The sequence below is a fragment of the Anabrus simplex genome, chromosome 1 (genome assembly GCF_040414725.1).
Source record: "Anabrus simplex isolate iqAnaSimp1 chromosome 1, ASM4041472v1, whole genome shotgun sequence".
NCBI lineage: Eukaryota > Metazoa > Arthropoda > Insecta > Orthoptera > Tettigoniidae > Anabrus > Anabrus simplex.
Window position 1 is genome coordinate 1,235,651,428 of NC_090265.1, and position 18,926 is coordinate 1,235,670,353.

The 18,926-nt window shown below is 38.9% G+C and overlaps 1 protein-coding gene across 2 annotated transcripts in view; it reads right to left on the reverse strand.

The window, feature by feature from the left end:
* The window catches only part of LOC136858225 (N-acetylated-alpha-linked acidic dipeptidase 2), a 277,870-nt gene extending 259,867 nt beyond the window's left edge, over nt 1–18,003 (reverse strand). Inside the window, exon 1 of one of the 2 annotated variants that reach the window (XM_067137610.2) lies at nt 17,605–18,003. In XM_067137610.2, coding sequence (XP_066993711.2) covers nt 17,605–17,732 — 128 coding nt within the window. In that variant the 5' untranslated portion in view covers nt 17,733–18,003. Of the gene's footprint in view, nt 1–15,259; nt 15,289–17,604 lie in introns of those variants that run through there. The other variant, XM_068225454.1, reaches the window with a different exon arrangement.
* Between the last annotated feature and the right edge of the window lie 923 nt (nt 18,004–18,926).

The window sequence follows — 18,926 nt, forward strand, 5'->3', positions numbered from 1 at the left end:
CCTGTGTGCATAGAACCTATATTTGCATGTACTGTGCTTTATCAAATTTAGATAAGCAGTTTAAGTTATGCAGACCAGAGGTACAGACAGAAATGAAAAACAACCTTTAAAATTTAATTATATGTATAAAAGATATAGACAGCTATAGAGAGATTATCATAAGCTTTATGGGTGATGGATTCTCAAACCCTGAGTCACCAGGATAATCAGAATGATGCCATTCATCTTTGTGATTAGTTCAGTGTATCACTACATCATACAGATGACGACAAACATGGTGCCAAACAGTTCCTTGAGCTGCTGGGATGAATCAGTAATGGAACTACTATCAGTTCTGCATTCTGTATCTGTGCTAGATAATCATACCATCATCTACAGGGAAAGGGGAGCAGTCTACATGCTTGTGTCACCAAGACTATGCTTAGTTCAGACGGCATTGTGTTGGAGTCTGTCACATACAAAATTTCATTGTAGAAAAAGGAAAAGATTAAGAATGTCCACCTTAGTCAATACAAGTTTCAGCCTTCATTAGGCCTTCTGGAAGTTCCCACTGTAGTACGAACTTCATTATCTTTATGATTCCTCCATTCAACACGTCAACAAGAAATTTTCATTGGAATGTCATACCAGTCATTAACTTCATCTAGAAAATCACTGTTCTGTGTTGACTCCAAGCACAAGCTTGTTTTACATAATTGTATATTCCACCAAATGTGTTACTGCATATATTTAATTACTAAGCGAGTCTTCTCCAAATGTGTTACTGCATATATTTAATTACTAAGCGAATCTTCTCCAATTCAGATGCAGACATGCTTTTATGAAACTGATCATACCATTTTAAATGGATTTCTCACATCAAGATGAACATTTCTTCCATAACCATTTGTTGGTTATTTTTATACAGTTTTATTTGTACGATTTGTTTTTCTCACCATTTTATCTATCCATAGTATTTTAATCTGTCTCTGAAGAAGGCCTAATGAAGGCTGAAACATGTACTGGTATTTTTACAATAATCTCTTGAAGTGCTTTAATGTAAGAATTGTATTGAATAAGGAGTACATTTTTAATCTTTTCCTTCTTTTTTCCAGGGAATTTTGTATGTTATATACCAGTACTGTCAATAAAAAATATTATGAATGTGAAATTCATAAATTGGAGTCTCATGTGATATCAATTTCATGTTGTCCGCAACGATGATTCCTTAACTATTTGAAATTCAAGAAGAGGATTTTCCTTCTGATCAATTAAAAAAAATATTCTTTTAAAATTCAATTATATTTTATATTTAAACACAGGACTGGTTTCAGCCCTATGATTGTGCTATCCTCAGCTGAATACATACATAGTCTTAAATACTAAAATAACACTCTCCAATTGTTGTTATCTTTAAAAAATTTCATTTAATAGTAAAAAGGGAATTTTAAAACTTGTGTGCACCAAATATTTCTTCACAAATTGTAAGCATGATCATCTTAAACAAGTCTGTAGAATATTGCTGTACTGTGGAACTGTCTTGATGGATGTTACTGCTTTATAAGAAGTTGATCACGAGGGAACATTCTTAGTTACTATGATAGTTGTCAGTAAAGTTAGCTATTTGTTTTACGTCGCGCCGACACAGATACGTCTTATGGTGATGATAGGATAGGAAAGGCCTAGGAAGTGGAAGGAAGCGGCCGTGGCCTTAATTAAGGTACAGCCCCGGCATTTGCCTGGTATGAAAATGGGAAACCACGGAAAACCATCTTCAGGGCTGCCGACAGTGGGGTTCGAACCCACGATCTCCCGATTACTGGATACTGGCCGCACTTAAGCGACTGCAGCTATCGAGCTCGGTAGTAAAGTTAGCTGTTGATTAGGAATTGTCAATAATGTGTCTATTTCAAGTCTGCAGTTGAGTATTCTTTACAGTTTTATATGAAGTTCTACCAATAATAACACCAGCCTGTTTCCCTGTGACACAATGGCAGTGCTTCAGAATTCTATCTGAACAGTATATGAAGGTTGTTAGCGAGAGTAGATGGTAGAAGTGATATGTATGACAGTCACTCAACTGGACTCAGAAAATTTGAGGAAGTCTTGTGGCTCACTCTCTGCCTTGATCATTGTGCAAGAGGGAGGGTGTGTGTATGATACTTCTGTCTTGTCTCACCTCCCTACAGTTGCACAAACTTATGTTACAGCATGTTTAATTCGGGACCGGTTTCGACACATATTTGGTGCCATCATCCGCCGATTGAAAGAGCAGGGCAAAAGGTATACAATTATCAACACACAACACAAATACTGTATACGGCAATGTTCACACTCTAAAGGATATATGTAAAAATGTAACATATTGAGTCAAAGTGTTCATGGTGTAATACTTTCCATTTCCGCTAATGTAATTCCTTACAATGTTATAGAGTATTTGAGTCATAATTAGATAATTCGGTATATGACGATGCAAAGTATAATTGTGTCTAATTGAACGTGACAACTTTAAGATGATGTCCGAAACACATAATAAGACATGGATGCCGGTTATTTTGAAGAGATGCCACACTGCACAGCCCGCTGTATTGTTTGTTCAAAAGAGGTAAAATACTTCTGGGATGATCCAACTCTTAAAAACACACATCAATGAAGGGGAATTGTCAATGAACACCTCCGGCCCAGTCTACATCACAAGAAGCTACCCTGTAGGCAACAATTGCAAGGTATCCAGATAGGTGTACATCCTATCTACAGTTATTAACAAATTACACAGGGATATTCAGCTAAGATGTCCACCTCAAATCTTGAACAGTTTAAGATACTGACATTCTGTTTTCACTTTTGTTAATGGTATTAAGGCGTACATAGTTGAACATGCAGTACTCTTGCAGGCTTTTGACAAAATCTATTGGCACACACGTTTCCATACGAGAACATTATTTCATGCAAGAACTGCTTATGATATACACTGACTGACAGAGCAAATGAAACACCAAGAAGGAGTGGTCAGAACTTTATGCCAATTGCAGGGTAGACTGAAGTCGCTGAGGTATGCTCATGATGTGAAATGCGCCGCTGTGCTGCGCACGTAGCGAACGATAAATGGGACACGGCGTTGGCGAATGGCCCACTTCGTACCGTGATTTCTCAGCCGACAGTCATTGTAGAACGTGTTGTCGTGTGCCACAGGACGCGTGTATAGCTAAGAATGCCAGGCCGCCGTCAACGGAGGCATTTCTAGCAGACAGACGACTTTACGAGGGGTATGGTGATCCAGCTGAGAAGGGCAGGTTGGTCGCTTCGTCAAATCGCAGCCGATACCCATAGGGATGTGTCCACGGTGCAGCGCCTGTGGCGAAGATGGTTGGCGCAGGGACATGTGGCACGTGCGAGGGGTCCAGGCGCAGCCCGAGTGACGTCAGCACGCGAGGATCGGCGCATCCGCCGCCAAGCGGTGGCAGCCCCGCACGCCACGTCAACCGCCATTCTTCAGCATGTGCAAGACACCCTGGCTGTTCCAATATCGACCAGAACAATTTCCCGTCGATTGGTTGAAGGAGGCCTGCACTCCCGGCGTCCGCTCAGAAGACTACCATTGACTCCACAGCATAGACGTGCACGCCTGGCATGGTGCCGGGCTAGAGCGACTTGGATGAGGGAATGGCGGAACGTCGTGTTCTCCGATGAGTCACGCTTCTGTTCTGTCAGTGATAGTCACCGCAGACGAGTGTGGCGTCGGCGTGGAGAAAGGTCAAATCCGGCAGTAACTGTGGAGCGCCCTACCGCTAGACAACGCGGCATCATGGTTTGGGGTGCTATTGCGTATGATTCCACGTCACCTCTAGTGCGTATTCAAGGCATGTTAAATGCCCACCGCTACGTGCAGCATGTGCTGCGGCCGGTGGCACTCCCGTACCTTCAGGGGCTGCCCAATGCTCTGTTTCAGCAGGATAATGCCCGCCCACACACTGCTCGCATCTCCCAACAGGCTCTACGAGGTGTACAGATGCTTCCGTGGCCAGCGTACTCTCCGGATCTCTCACCAATCGAACACGTGTGGGATCTCATTGGACGCCGTTTGCAAACTCTGCCCCAGCCTCGTACGGACCACCAACTGTGGCAAATGGTTGACAGAGAATGGAGAACCATCCCTCAGGACACCATCCGCACTCTTATTGACTCTGTACCTCGACGTGTTTCTGCGTGCATCGCCGCTCGCGGTGGTCCTACATCCTACTGAGTCGATGCCGTGCGCATTGTGTAACCTGCATATTGGTTTGAAATAAACATCAATTATTCTTCCGTGCCGACTCTGTTTTTTCCCCAACTTTCATCCCTTTCGAACCACTCCTCCTTGGTGTTGCATTTGCTCTGTCAGTCAGTGTACTATCAAGCTTACACTCTTAGTTACTGGGACGTCCCACAGATCGCGGCAGAAGAGAATCGATCTGGATATCTGTAACATCAGTCTCAAGAATGAGCATTGCCCATCACTGATGTTCGGATCTCTGGGTGGGGAGTGTTTCAGAGGAAGCGATTGGTATTGAAATTAATCTGAAAGAAAGTGTAGCACAGGGACATGGAATGTCAGGATATTAAGAAGAGCAAGAAAATCTCAAAATTAGAAGCTGGAAATGGACAAGTACAACTTTAAGAGAAACGTGGGTGATTTTTCATGGAATATTTTTCAAGAATATACTGGGTACAAACAAATTTAAATATTTTCATTTATTTTTGGAAATGCAGGTATCATTTATGTTTCAATTATGGTAGTTACTTTATGCTCCATTGTCGTGATCCACAACCACTACTTTCAGGCAATTATTTACTTATGACAGAAAACATTAAGTGAAATAATGAACACTATTTTCATAGTGGCACCTATGAAAACCGCAAAAGTAGTTAGTGGGACGTAAAGCAATTAATATTATTATTATTATTATTGCTATTTTCATAGCAGGCTTATGTGACAAATAATTTTTATTTACACCTTCATGGTTTACAAATTAATTTTTAATGTAGAAATCAATATTTACAATTACAAAAAAAATAACATTTCTACACGAATATGCATGTAATTATTATACCAAGAAGGTTTCAGTCTCACTTTCTAGCTTTATGGAAGGAACTGAAAACTTTGCATGTTTCGCACTGCACGAATGTTGGGCCCTTGCATCCTTTAAGTTGTCCCCTTGACCTGTTTCTCTGGATACATCATTTGAAGCAAATGGAGACCATACTCTCTTCTTGCATGTGCAGGTGGTATTGGTGTAGGAATCCTTTGCTTTTTCTTGGCAGATTCATCTTCAACAGTGTCTTCTTCTTCTTCATTTTGAGTTTTTTTTCCCAAGTAAATAAGTTCTTCAGCAACAGCAAGCTTGAAATTATAAAAGATTAGAATGTCTTTCTTGGCCTAACCATGCTCACAGTTCACTTCAATGTCCTTCCTTTCCAAACCACTCTGTTTAGAAAGGGGTGTTGTACTTTTTGACCAAGTATAGTTGAGTTATCTGAATGTACTTTCTTTCTTTTTTGGACTAACGCTTGCAATACTCAATATTCCATACTCCGTCGAAACAAGACAAATTGGTTTAACATCAAACAAATTCAAAATGGCAAGTATGTCATCCACTTCCGACCACCTTACCCCTCGGTTCCTTCCTCGTATAACTAATCCTTCTTGAAATATATCCCTTTAGGCAAACAACTCAGCATTATTGTACCACTTGCAAGTATACTTCTGTGAGTTATAAGATGATCAAGAAATCAGAGAAGTGAAAAAGCCATCAATAAAAACGGAGTTGATCGGCAAGGAATCCATAAGTTTCAATACTACTCAACCCCTTAAAAACATTTTTTTCAGGATTTGGAACCTTTTCAAACAATTTTCCTTTATCCTCATAGATGCAGAAATCTATAGTACCCCATTTGTTTTGATCATCAGGTGACTTACCCCTAATATTTTGTTTCAATTTTACTTGCCCTTGAAAGGGCATAATTTGTTTATCAATTGATATTTCTGCTGGGTGGAGCATTTGCAGGCAATCTTATAATATTTTCTCTAACAATGGATTAACATTCCAAAAACTGTTCTTTTTTTTTTTCTCTTGCTCAGTAAATGCATTATTATCCAGTATCTTCAGATAACTCCTAAGAAAGTAAAACCTATTAGACATGCTGTCAGCTATTATTAAGTATCTTGTTCAGTTCTCCAGCACATTATTAGCTTCAGAAAGCTCAACAAAGCTGCAATAACACTTATAGGAAGTCAATGCCATATCTTCAAAAAAAGGAAGGGTCCAAGTGCTTGCTGAAGTATTCTATAGGCTTCATCACTTCACATAAGTCATCGGAAGCTCCCGTTGGAACTTAATCTTTAATAGGTCTGAAAAAAAAAATACATAACAGATGAGCTAAACCTGAGGTTTTGACTAACTGATGGCTATTACACACTCATTTTTGTGCCACCTTAACACACTCTTCTGCTTATCTCAGCAAGAGGCACAGAATCATTTTTGGACTCTGTCAGTGCTTCTGTTTTCAGGTAGCTGGAATTCGTCATCATGGTCATCCTTTTCATTAACTTCTATGTCAGATACATTTGAATCTATTGTATTTACAAGATCTACAATGGCATCATTTGACAAGGCTGAAAGGAATAAAAGAATAAAACTTAACTAGGTACTTACCTTCATCCTTCCAATGAACAGTAAATGACAAGACTGTTTTGATACAGACCAAAGGTATCACTTATGACACCTAGGAGTTTTCAACACTTTACACTTCATTTTTTTCAGAGTGGTTATCACACATTTTCAGAACTCTATATAAATTACTACCAGTACTAATACATAAGAAAAACTCAAATAGACCAAGTGACTCTCTAATTACCTGAAATCTTTGCAGTGGGGTGCTGTGTATGCCAGCCAACTATTGAGGTTAACCCTCGACTGGCGTTGTGGGGTCTTCAAAGATACCAGTGACTGTACAACCCTGACTGTCCCTCCGTATTCCGTTCTGGCTATCGCCATTCACTGTAGCTGTTACTCAGTGCAAGGTCAACTGCTATCTGGGGTTGTAGCATTTAGTAAATATTGGTTTTCTCAGGAACTTGATTTAAATATTGTGTGGTGCCATTTACGACCCCACAACCGCGTCTGTGTTACGAAGTTTGTCGCAACATAAAATTTTGTAAGTGTTCATATTTCAATCAAAGTGTGTTTTTGGTACTTTTTCTTCGTGTAGGCCTTGCTATGGCTTCCATATCTCTGTCTGGAATGTCAGTGTGTGATCCTAGGATCACAGTGTACTAGAGGAAGATGCCGAAGGAAGTGACGACAGCGATCTCTCAGAAGAAAATGATCCAGATTACAATTCCAAGCAAGACACGGATTCGGAACAAGAAGAAAGTGAGGAAGACGAAGAGGGAAGTTTCACGGACAACCTAGATGTCCATAACCAGCCGTCATCTTTGTCTGGTAGGAACAGATAGAAATGGTCAGCTACCGAACCCGACAGGCAAGTGAGACGTCAAAGTCAGAACATTACTGTCAAACTTCCAACCCTTGAGTGATTGTGAAAATGATGTAAATGACTGAAATTCAAAAGTTTTATGAGTTTTGTATACTATAATATTTAAATGTACCTTTGAATTTGCTTTGGAGCAATGAACATTTAAAATTGCTTTTTATTTAAGTTTAATTCATGGGAGTGTAATTTTCTGTTAAAATCAGTGATGGTAAAACAACTGTGCATTATCTCACAATCTATAATCAGTAATGATATTAATTTCTCATAGTAGGTAATGCAAAAGGTATAAGGAAATATAATTGACATGTATTTATTTTTGAAACTTAAATAAAGGGTGTTTGAGGTCATCCATTCTATGGTATCATTTTCGACCCCCCACAACACCATTTACGTACCAAAGTTTTCACAATGCCGTTAAGAAGCAGCATCTATATAATATATGATACCACAAGTCAAAACATTTGGTGCATCACACTTCAAGGAAAGAATTTATAGACCCAAGGTAACATATATGATACATAAGGACTGAGGAGGCTCTAAGTGAAATAGTTTCTGGGAATCATATGTTTTACATGTAAAAATTGCATAAAAAATAGGTGTGGCCATAATGATAAAAAAATTACCCGGTCAATAGTGTGACAAAAGTGTGTTGATGGTCATTTGATGTTTGTAAAACCAAGTGTATACCCAGTGAATATTTTGATAGTTACAAGTTTAATGTGAACATCAGACCATGATGATGTAGAAGCTGATGAAGTATATGATGAAATAAGTAAAATCTTATAGAAAGAGAGAAGGTCAATTACATAATCATGGGAAACTTCAACAGTGTTTTCAGAAAAGGATATGAACAGGAAATTGTGAGAGCTTATGAACTAGGAGAAAGAAATGACATGAGGAAGGATGCTTGCCGACTTCTGTCAGCAACATGATCTGACCGTAACAAACATCTTAGCACCGAATAAATCTTCCTCACCACAGGGTTCACTCAGATGGTCACAAATCACCAGATGCACTGAATCCTGCCTCTTGCCACATTCATATTCTTTGCACCAGAGTAACCCCATTTTATCAGGTTTAATTTGCATCGTGTTACTCCAGTTCTCAGTTGGTGCGATTCCACTGCGTGCAGCAATGGATAACATGTAGTATGCAGATGGCAACAAATTTTGCTATTTGTATCATGTGGCTTATTGTCAATGGGTCAGAAAAGATGTGGTATGCTACATGTGTTGCCGGGTGTAGCATGCGTCGCTTGTGGAGATGTGTAGCTGAACACAAGCGTTATTCCACCAAGGCAACAATTTCCCGCCCAACTTTGACCGAGGAGGATGGTTTTGCAGACTACTGCAGCAACAGCATACATTGTTATTCAAATTGGTCATAGGAAAAAATGGCCCCGGTGGTGGAGGTGGGAATTATTCATTCGGTCAAATCAATAATGTTATTGTTTTTATGTCCCTCTAACTACTCTGACGGTTTTCGCAGACGCCAAGGTACCGGAATTTTTCCCTGCAGGAGACCTCTTATATGCCAGTAAATGTACCGACACGAGGATGACGTATCTGAGCACCTTCAATTACCACCGGACTGAGCCAGGATCGAACCTGCCAAGTTGGGGTCAGAATGCCAGCACCTCAACCATCTGAGCCACTCGGCCTGGCATTCGATCAAATCAAGCACAGCATAAATTGTTTTGAGAAGTTGTTGGATGACGACAAAGTGCATTTCAAAAATATTACACGAGTGGATCAGGAAGATTCTGAATTTTTGTTACAGAAAGTTGGAGCAATTATTGAAAGGTTTGATACCAATTTTTGTGAGGCAATACCTCCTATAGTCGGACTGTTTCTTACTCTTTGATTTTTGGCTACTTGTAACAACTATACTTCCTTGATGTACTTTAGTAGAGTTTCTGAACCTAGCTTCTCACAAATCATCCCAGAAGTGTACATGGCTTTAGGAAGAAGAGCCAAATACGAAAACCTAAAGAAACTGCCTGGTGGAATGATATTAAAATGCCAATAAATGACAAAAACTGTGCAAGAAGAGCCCTATATCAAGCAAGAATATGAGGAGACCATCATGTAATAGAGTAGTAGAAGCTGTCAGTTTAGAGAGAGAGAACATTACATGTCAGTTAGTTGTAGCTGAAAAGCAGAAATACCAGAATAACACAGAATGGGGATAAGAAAGTGTTATACAGAATCATTAAGAGTAGAAGCACTGGAACTGAATCTATCCAGTCTGTCTAACTTCCTAATGGTCAGGGGACCACGGTACAGAAGTTCCAAAGGCACTTTGAAACTTTACTGAACTGAGATGGAAATGTCACTCCCTTAGACGACGAATCTTATGATTTTGGCAGCACAAATACCAATAGTTTGACATGGTTAGAAGTACAGACAGCAATCTGAAGAACAAGTCAACTGGATCAGACGAATTTAATGTTGAGATAATCAAAGGAGAGGTTGGACAACGGTGGATGTAGAGTACTGAACAAAATTTGGAAAGAGACTGGAAGCAGGTAGTCAGACCATTGCTGAAGAAAAGTGATTGGAAGAAATGCACCAACTACAACCTGGTAATGAGTAGAAAATCTCCAACTGTTCATCTAGGAATTGGAGATGAGGAGATGGATATTTTAGACAACTTCCAGTACGTAGGTAGTGTTCTGTCTTCGGACAATACTATACATCAAGAGATTAGCAACAGAATACAGAAAGCTTCCACATTCTATCATGCTGTGGGCCTATGTCAAAATACTTTGGGATGAAACATTTCCATTAATTTCCAAGATCAACTTGTTTAAAACATAACTGGTACTTATACCGACATATGGTCTGGAAGCAGCAACACTTACTGGACCAACAAAGAGTCGTCTTCAGGCAACAGAAATGAAGTTCCTCCCTTCTTGTCTACAAAGAATGAAAATTGATAAAATAATGTATGTGGATATCTGACAACAGCTTGGATTGGAAAGAAGCTTACTGGAGAGCCTCAAAGTGAAGAGATCACAATGGTATGGTCACATGAAAAGAATGGATTCCTACAGGACTCCTTGAACATATTTTGACTGCAGTGTTCCTGGAAAGAGATCAAGAGGAAGACTTTGTGATGTTTGGGAGAAGCAGATTTTCAAAGGCCTTCAAGTCAGAGATGTAAACTGGCATCGCATATATGAACAACATCTGTGGAAGGACAGGAAAAACTGGAGAAGGCTGGAGTGAAGAAATGATGTTCATTTGTAACACCATTATTTAATTTTCAAACTGTAGAAAGTGACGTAATCTGAGAAAACTACTTGGCTGTCAACACTGTTGTGCCCATACTGTGTTTGTGGAATCTCGTTATCGGTAGTAGGTAACAGCACAGAAGTATTCTCCTCAGGTGATTGTACAGGTGCCAAAGGAGACAAACTAGAATTTGATGTAAATGAGGGTGACCCGTGGGTACTGTTATACAAGGGTAGGGTATCGCTTAAATTTCGAATGCAGCTTGGAGACTGAAAATCATAGTCGACTCAATTGATATTTCAAATAGAATGTTTATCACTTCACTAGAACTTGTACTCTTGGCGATACTTTTCTCAGCTCATTTGCTACATATTCTCTAAATACAGCAAACTCATCTCTCCAAGTGAAAGACTTCAAAATACTATATAGGCTTGAACTTTACACTATTCTTATCTCCATGTCCAATTTCCTCAGCAGGATGCCGATTATTCTCAATGTTTTTCAAAATATATTCATAGATCATCCACAGAGATTTCTGTAGAGTCTATAGTTACAACATGGAGCAAATCTTTAGTTTGTAAAGTCTTGTCCTTTAATAAGAATATCATATCATTGCAGACTGTCAATGGAGAAGCAGTAGGCCTACATTAAAATTAACTCTGTGTAACATTTAAAGAATATTTTCACTAACAAAATTACTGTCCTCAGGTTCCAAACAAATAAGGAATGTGGAAAAGAATCTCTCACAATTTTGAAATTTCATGTTGTTATCCTCACTGCACTGGCACCTGTTTTTTTTTTTTTTTTTTTTTTTTTTTTTTTTTTTTTTTTTTTTTTGCTAGGTGTTTTACGTCGCACCGACACAGATAGGTCTTACGGCGACGATGGGACAGGAAAGGGCTAGGAGTGGGAAGGAAGCGGCCGTGGCCTTAATTAAGGTACAGCCCCAGCATTTGCCTGGTGTGAAAATGGGAAACCATGGAAAACCATTTTCAGGGCTGCCGACAGTGGGGTTCGAACCTACTATCTCCCGAATACTGGATACTGGCCGCACTTAAGTGACTGCAGCTATCGAGCTCGGTCATTGGCGTCTGTAACGGAAAACATTTACTGATGAAGTGCCTGAAAGGAAGTGGTAGTCAACCTTTTAATTACAAGGGAAGTTTCAGCAAGGTGCTGATGGCAGTTGCTGATGGCACACATCGTTTCCTGTGCACTAATATTGGGTGCAAAGGCAGGATTTTGGAGGGTGGGAGTATTCCGGGAAACTGGCTTTTACAAGAATTTTTTTAAAAATTATTTTCTTCCAGCTCCAGATCCTTTTTCATAAAGAGAAACATCATCGCCTTATGTTCCTGGGGCGGATGATGTGTTCCCCTTGCAAGAGCACATTATGGAACCATATGCTGATTGTTATAATGGAAGCTTACCCCATAGAATCTGCAGTTATCGATATTCACGTACTCGCAGAATAATAGAAAACTGCTTGGGCCTGCTGGCTGGTGTTTTCCAAGTATGTAGAAAGCCTAGGGAGATTAGTTTAGAAAATGCTGTGCTACCACACACAATTATCTGCATAACGTTCTCAGAAAAGTCTTCCATCAAGATCTCTTTATATCGTTTAAAGGAAGAGGAGCCCACCTTTTCAATACATTACATTACAAGGGGAGTGTGTATGTGAGGATCTTCAAAAGGCAGAAGTATTCAGTCAGCAGTATGTAAAGATTGTTGGTTACAAGGATAATGTCGAGATAGAGGAAGAGACTAAGGCCAAAGAAGTAATAAAATTTACATATGATAACAATGACATTTACAATAAGATACAAAAGTTGAAAACTAGAAAAGCGGCTGGAATTGATCAGATTTCTGGGGATATACTAAAGACAATGGGTTGGGATATAGTACCATATCTGAAGTACTTATTTGATTATTGTTTGACTGAAGTAGCTATACCAGATGAATGGAGAGTTGCTATAGTAGCTCCTGTGTATAAAGGAAAGGGTGATAGACATAAAGCTGAAAATTACAGGCCAGTAAGTTTGACATGCATTGTATGTAAGCTTTGGGAAGGCATTTTTCTGATTATAATAGACATGTTTGTGAAATTAATAACTGGTTCGATAGAAGGCAATTCGGTTTTAGGAAAGGTTATTCCAGTGAAGCTCAACTTGTAGGATTCCAGCAAGATATAGCAGATATCTTGGATTCTGGAGGTCAAATGGACTGTATCGCGATTGACATGTCTAAAGCATTTGATAGGGTGGATCATGGGAGACTACTGGCAAAAATGAGTGCAATTGGACTAGACAAAAGAGTGACTGAATGGGTTGCTATATTTCTAGAAAATAGATCTCAGAGAGTTAGAGTAGGTGAAGCTTTGTCTGACCCTGTAATAGTTGAGAGGGAAGTTCCTCAGGGCAGTGTTATCGGACCTTTATGTTTTCTTATATATATATAAATGATATGAGTAAAGGAGTGGAATCGGAGGTAAGGCTTTTTGCGGATGATGTTATTCTCTATAGAGTGATAAATAAGTTACAAGATTGTGAGCAACTGCAACGTGACCTCGAAAATATTGTGAGATGGACAGCAGGCAATGGTATGTTGATAAACGGGGCTAAAAGTCAGGTTGTGAGTTTCACAAATAGGAAAAGTCCTCTCAGTTTTAATTACTGCGTTGATGGGGTGAAAGTTCCTTTTGGGGATCATTGTAAGTATCTAGGTGTTAATATAAGGAAAGATCTTCACTGGGGTAATCACATAAATGGGATTGTAAATAAAGGGTACCGATCTCTGCACATGGTTATGAGGGTGTTTAGGGTGTAAGGATGTAAAGGAGAGTGCATATAAGTCTCTGGTAAGACCCCAACTAGAGTATGGTTCCAGTGTATGGGACCCTCACCAGGATTACCTGATTCAAGAACTGGAAAAAATCCAAAGAAAAGCAGCTCGATTTGTTCTGGGTGATTTCCGACAAAAGAGTAGCGTTACAAAAATGTTGCAATGTTTGGGTTGGGAAGAATTGAGAGAAAGAAGAAGAGCTGCTCGACTAAGTGGTATGTTCCGAGCTGTCAGCGGAGAGATGGCGTGGAATGACATTAGTAGACGAATAGGTTTCAATGGCATCTATAAAAGTAGGAAAGATCACAATATGAAGATAAAGTTGGAATTCAAGAGGACAAACTGGGGCAAATATTCATTTATAGGAAGGGGAGTTAGGGATTGGAATAACTTACCAAGGGAGATGTTCAATAAATTTCCAATTTCTTTGAAATCATTTCGGAAAAGGCTAGGAAAGCAACAGATAGGGAATCTGCCACCTGGGCGACTGCCCTAAATGCAGAACAGTATTGATTGATAGGAGTTGAATCATGGCTGAAAAATGATATAATGGTTGCAGAAATCTTCTCAATATTCAAAAGAAAATATTATAAAATCTTTAACATTTCATACCCTAGTTAGGGACATCATCATCTAAAGAAGACAATTACAACAGATCCAATATTCAAAGACATAAGTTAAAACTGGCCATAAGAAATATAAAATAAGGCATGCACAATAATGGGAACAATGTAGGATTTTTCTAGTTTGTTTTTTTTCAAAGCCAACTGTATAGAGTAACTAGAATTATAAAATGAATGACAATGTTCATTAAAATAATGCCAGATAAAATGACAGAAGAAAACACATTAAAATTGAAGAAACACTCTACTTTTAGTGGCAAATCTTCAGTAACTCAAATGAATTTTGTAAGATTTAAAAAGATTTTAAACTACAACCTTCACAAGGATTCATTATTTTGACATTACAAATTGGTATTCAAACATTCCTGTTAAGAATACTATTGACATTATTAATGATAATCTCTGTAAATACAGCAAACTCCATAAATTTGAGATAGATGATTTCATAAACATTTGTCTTTGTACTTACAGTAGGCTACAATTCTTTTCTCATTTATCAACAATATTTATCAACAAAAATCTGTCTTCCGATGGGAGATGCCTTAGGGATCAAAAATTTAAATATACAACCTTGAGTAGACTAAAATCTTTAATGTCAAAGGAATCATGCTATAGGTCAGATATGCAGACTACATTTTTCCTGTAATTGTACTCCTTCTCAATCAATGTAAATTAATCATAATACTATCATAACCTGTGCACTTTGCACCATTTACAAACTGCAATGAGTATTGAGCAAAATGTTCAACAATAAGCCTACAGCAGAATTCTGATTATCCGAGCTAATGCTGTAAACTTAAAAAACATTTCAATACCTTATTAATGCAGTCATTCTTAAACATTTATTTACCTTATTAATGCAGTAATTCTTAAAAATGTTGTTGTGGATATTGTGCCGTGGATGTGTAACTTTTAATTGGGACAAAGATATGAGGTAGGCCCTACTGCTATAAAACAAAACTTCAAAGAACATTTTCTGAAAGCATAAAATGTTCATTACTTCATTCATTTATTACAGCATTTATACTTATAGTTCGTATTACTTACATACTGTAGTACATTATGTATCGCCAAACTCGATAGCTGCAGACGCTTAAATGCAGCCAGTATCCAGTATTCGGGATATAGTGGGTTCGAACCCCACTGTCGGCAGCCCTGATGATGGTTTTCCGTGGTTTCCCATTTTCACACCAAGCAAATCCTGGGGCTGTACCTTAATTAAGGCCATGGCCGCTTCCTTCCAAGTCCAAGCCCTTTCCTGTCCCATCGTCACCATAAGACTTATCTGTGTCAGTGCGACGTAAAGCCAATTAAAAAAAAAATTATGTATGGCAAAAATAAATATTAATGTGCATTCTCTTTGTTTTTCAATAATACCAAACTCACAAAGAAATAAGAAAAAAGTTTAGTAGTGCTATCCAATATTTATCGACAAAATATTTACATGTGTGTGGCCATTCATATTATCCGGATTTACACCTGTAGGAGGTGGGATTGGTCCACATTACCTCAGATAATTGGGATTCTACTATAAATGAATATTGCCAGCAGAATGGACTGTTATTTAATAATATTACTAAACAGGTGAACCAGGTCCGTAGTAAGTTATTTTTCATACTTTAATTTACCGTACCTCCATTGTACGACTTGTTGGCTGAATGGTCAGCGTACTGCCCTTTGATTCAGAGGGTCCCAGGTTCGATTCTTGGCCGGATCGAGGATTTTAACCTCTTCTGGTTGTCTGTGTCTGTCCCAACACACTCCTCTTCAAATTCCAACAAGATACTACACTACCAACCACAAGAGAAACATGCAATCGTGATTACATCCTTCCATATGGGGTGGCGTCAGGAAGGGCATCCGGCCGTAAACAGGGCCGAATCCACGTGTGAAAGGTGTGGGAAAAGCGTTAGAAGAAAAAGTAGAATCTACTGATTATGACAAATACACACAACATTTACTCTCTACTCAGATTATATCCTTCATAGTATCTCCTCAGGAGGTGAGCACCAACATACATGGGCATTTACCAGAGTCGTGGTGATGGGATGACCTAAGCGAGCACAGAGAGCAGGCCTGGTTCGTACCAAGAGACCGACTGGTTGCAATAGGGAACTGGGCGGTCCTCAGTGGGAAGGTGGGAAGGGTGTAGATTACTTGGAAGAGTGTGCAGCTATAGAGTAAGGTGAGGTGGATTGGAGAACACCATGAGACCAGTCCAAGGATAGACAACATCAAAATAGAGATATCCTTCTTTGCCTATTACCACATCCATTTGGCCTGAATGATCAGGACTTTATGATAATAAAAGAGCATGTAAAAATAGTCCTGCAGATAATATGACACCAGAATCAAATAATGTACAAAAAATCCAAGATATAGTGAACAAAATTTAAACATGGACAGAGGAAAAAAAAGGTCTTAAAAAAAATCTTTATGAAAAAGAAAAAAAACAACAAGTAAATTGCTGATACAACATGGGAACAATCAGAATTTTTTTCTACTATACTGACTTTATGTTGCACCAATACAGATGTCTTATTACGACGATGGGACAAGAAAAGGCTAGGAGTGAGGAGGAAGCGGTCGTGGCCTTAAGTAAGGTGGTATGAAAATGGGGAACTACGGAAAAACATCTTCAGGGCTGCTGACAGTGGGGTTCAAACTCGTCTATCTCCTGACAAAGCAAGCTCACAGCTGTGCACCCCTAACCACATGGCTAATTCAATGGGTAACCCTTTACAAATCAAACCAAAATAAAATGTTTAGGGGTCACCCTCCAAACAACAATAACATGCACATGAAAGAGCAACTGCATGAATAATCCTGACGAGTGATTGATAAAAGCAACACATAACATTAAAAACTTCCAACTTATATCAATGACCTAATTTAGGACTCCTCTCATGTTACCAGTAGCTGCATATAAACTCAGAATAGCATTAAAAAAGCTGAAAGAGGCCTAACACTAAGAAAGAAGTATTTATGAAGAAGAATGCCATATGAAGCAAGCTCTGCAGATGTTATAACAGAGGAGTGGAAAAGAGCAAAGTATAAACCTGGACACCATGATCTGCTATGTAGTAGATGGCTTTTACCGTAAGTTCTGTGGTACCAAGAGTTTTCATGAACCAAACGAAGACTGTGTGAGTGAACTGTCAAACAAACACTGAGAATGCTACCATGCTGATGATTAAAAGGAGAGACTAGAATCCCTAGCAAACTGTCTAGATAAGAAAAGTATCTGTGTGCACTTTAACGGTATAATTTTTCCTTCCGCCTACATTTTTCACTAACCCTCTCTTGTGTTATCCACTGTCAGCATTAAATGTAACAAATACAGATATAAAATACTTAAACAGAGTCAAGAGATTGTAGAAAAGATGATATACCTGTACTTCATTCTAGCCAGTACGCTTTCCAATGGATCATCTTCCTCATCAGACATCTGGTCCGAATCGCGCGTTTCACCAGATGCACGACTGGAGTTATGCAGTTTCATTAACGGTACAGCTGACATATTACCAGTTCTTAATAAATTACAATGTCATTAAATGAGATTCACAACGCATAAATTTTTACAGAATTTTTGACACATAACCTCGAAAATTATAGCAAAAAGCTTAACTATTCACTATGTCTCCGTTTATCAGTCAACAAACCCATAAGTCTGAGCCAATAGGCCACATAAAGAAGTTAGACATAAACAAATTTTGAAATGTGCCGGATAAGGCACGTTCTTGCACCACAGTGCTCAGCATGCCGACCCAATCCTACCATATTGACAACTAATTTCGTGTTTGACAGTTCTCTGCAAAGAGCATTAAAAGACACCAATAAAGCTCAATAAGAGCAAAGAGGAAATATAACCAAGATTATTTATAATTCAAGGAGTAGCCACATACTGAGGAAAACTACCACTCTCTGGTGATAACTTTGTAAACAAGGGACGATAAGGATAGATCAAGACCAACTCCAATACTCAATACTCAATCGCTACAAATCTGATACAGAAAGCCGCTTTGCCTGCGAAAGAAAGGAGAGCACAAAAATGGTTTGACAGACAGACAGGCAGCACGAAAAGACACTTTACGCACGTTATATTCAGCCAGGAAAATGGAGACCGCTGATTACTTGGAAGCATACGCCATCAAAAGAAGAAATTACAGAAAACTTCTAAAAGAAAAGCGAGCTGAATATCTGGAAGCAGAAGCCAAGAAGCTTGTAGTCGAAGCAGAAACAGACCCATTTCGGGCCCTCAAGAAAAAGCAAGCGTGTAGAGCGAGGGAAATACCAATGGAAACATGGGAAAAACACTTCTCAGTGCTTCCAAACAGAGATAACAGAGCAAAAGGTGACACCGCAAACCACTCTGTCAATCCAGAACACGAAATTAGTCTACCACGGGGGAAGTTCAGATGGTAATCAGCAAAGGAAAAAGGTGGAAGACAGCAGGACAGGACAACATATATACAAAACACTTAAAAAGTACTCAAGATAATTTACTACAGCTTTGGACAGAACTATTCAACAAATGTATAAATTTAGGCAAAATACCGGAAGTTTGGAGAACGGCAATGCTGAAGATATTTTACAAAGGGAAAGGAGAAAGTGACAACCCCGACTCATATAGAGGTATAGCTCTAGAAAGCAATCTATACAAAGCATTTGCAACAATTGTAGCGAATCGCCTGAACAACGAAATAGACCCATT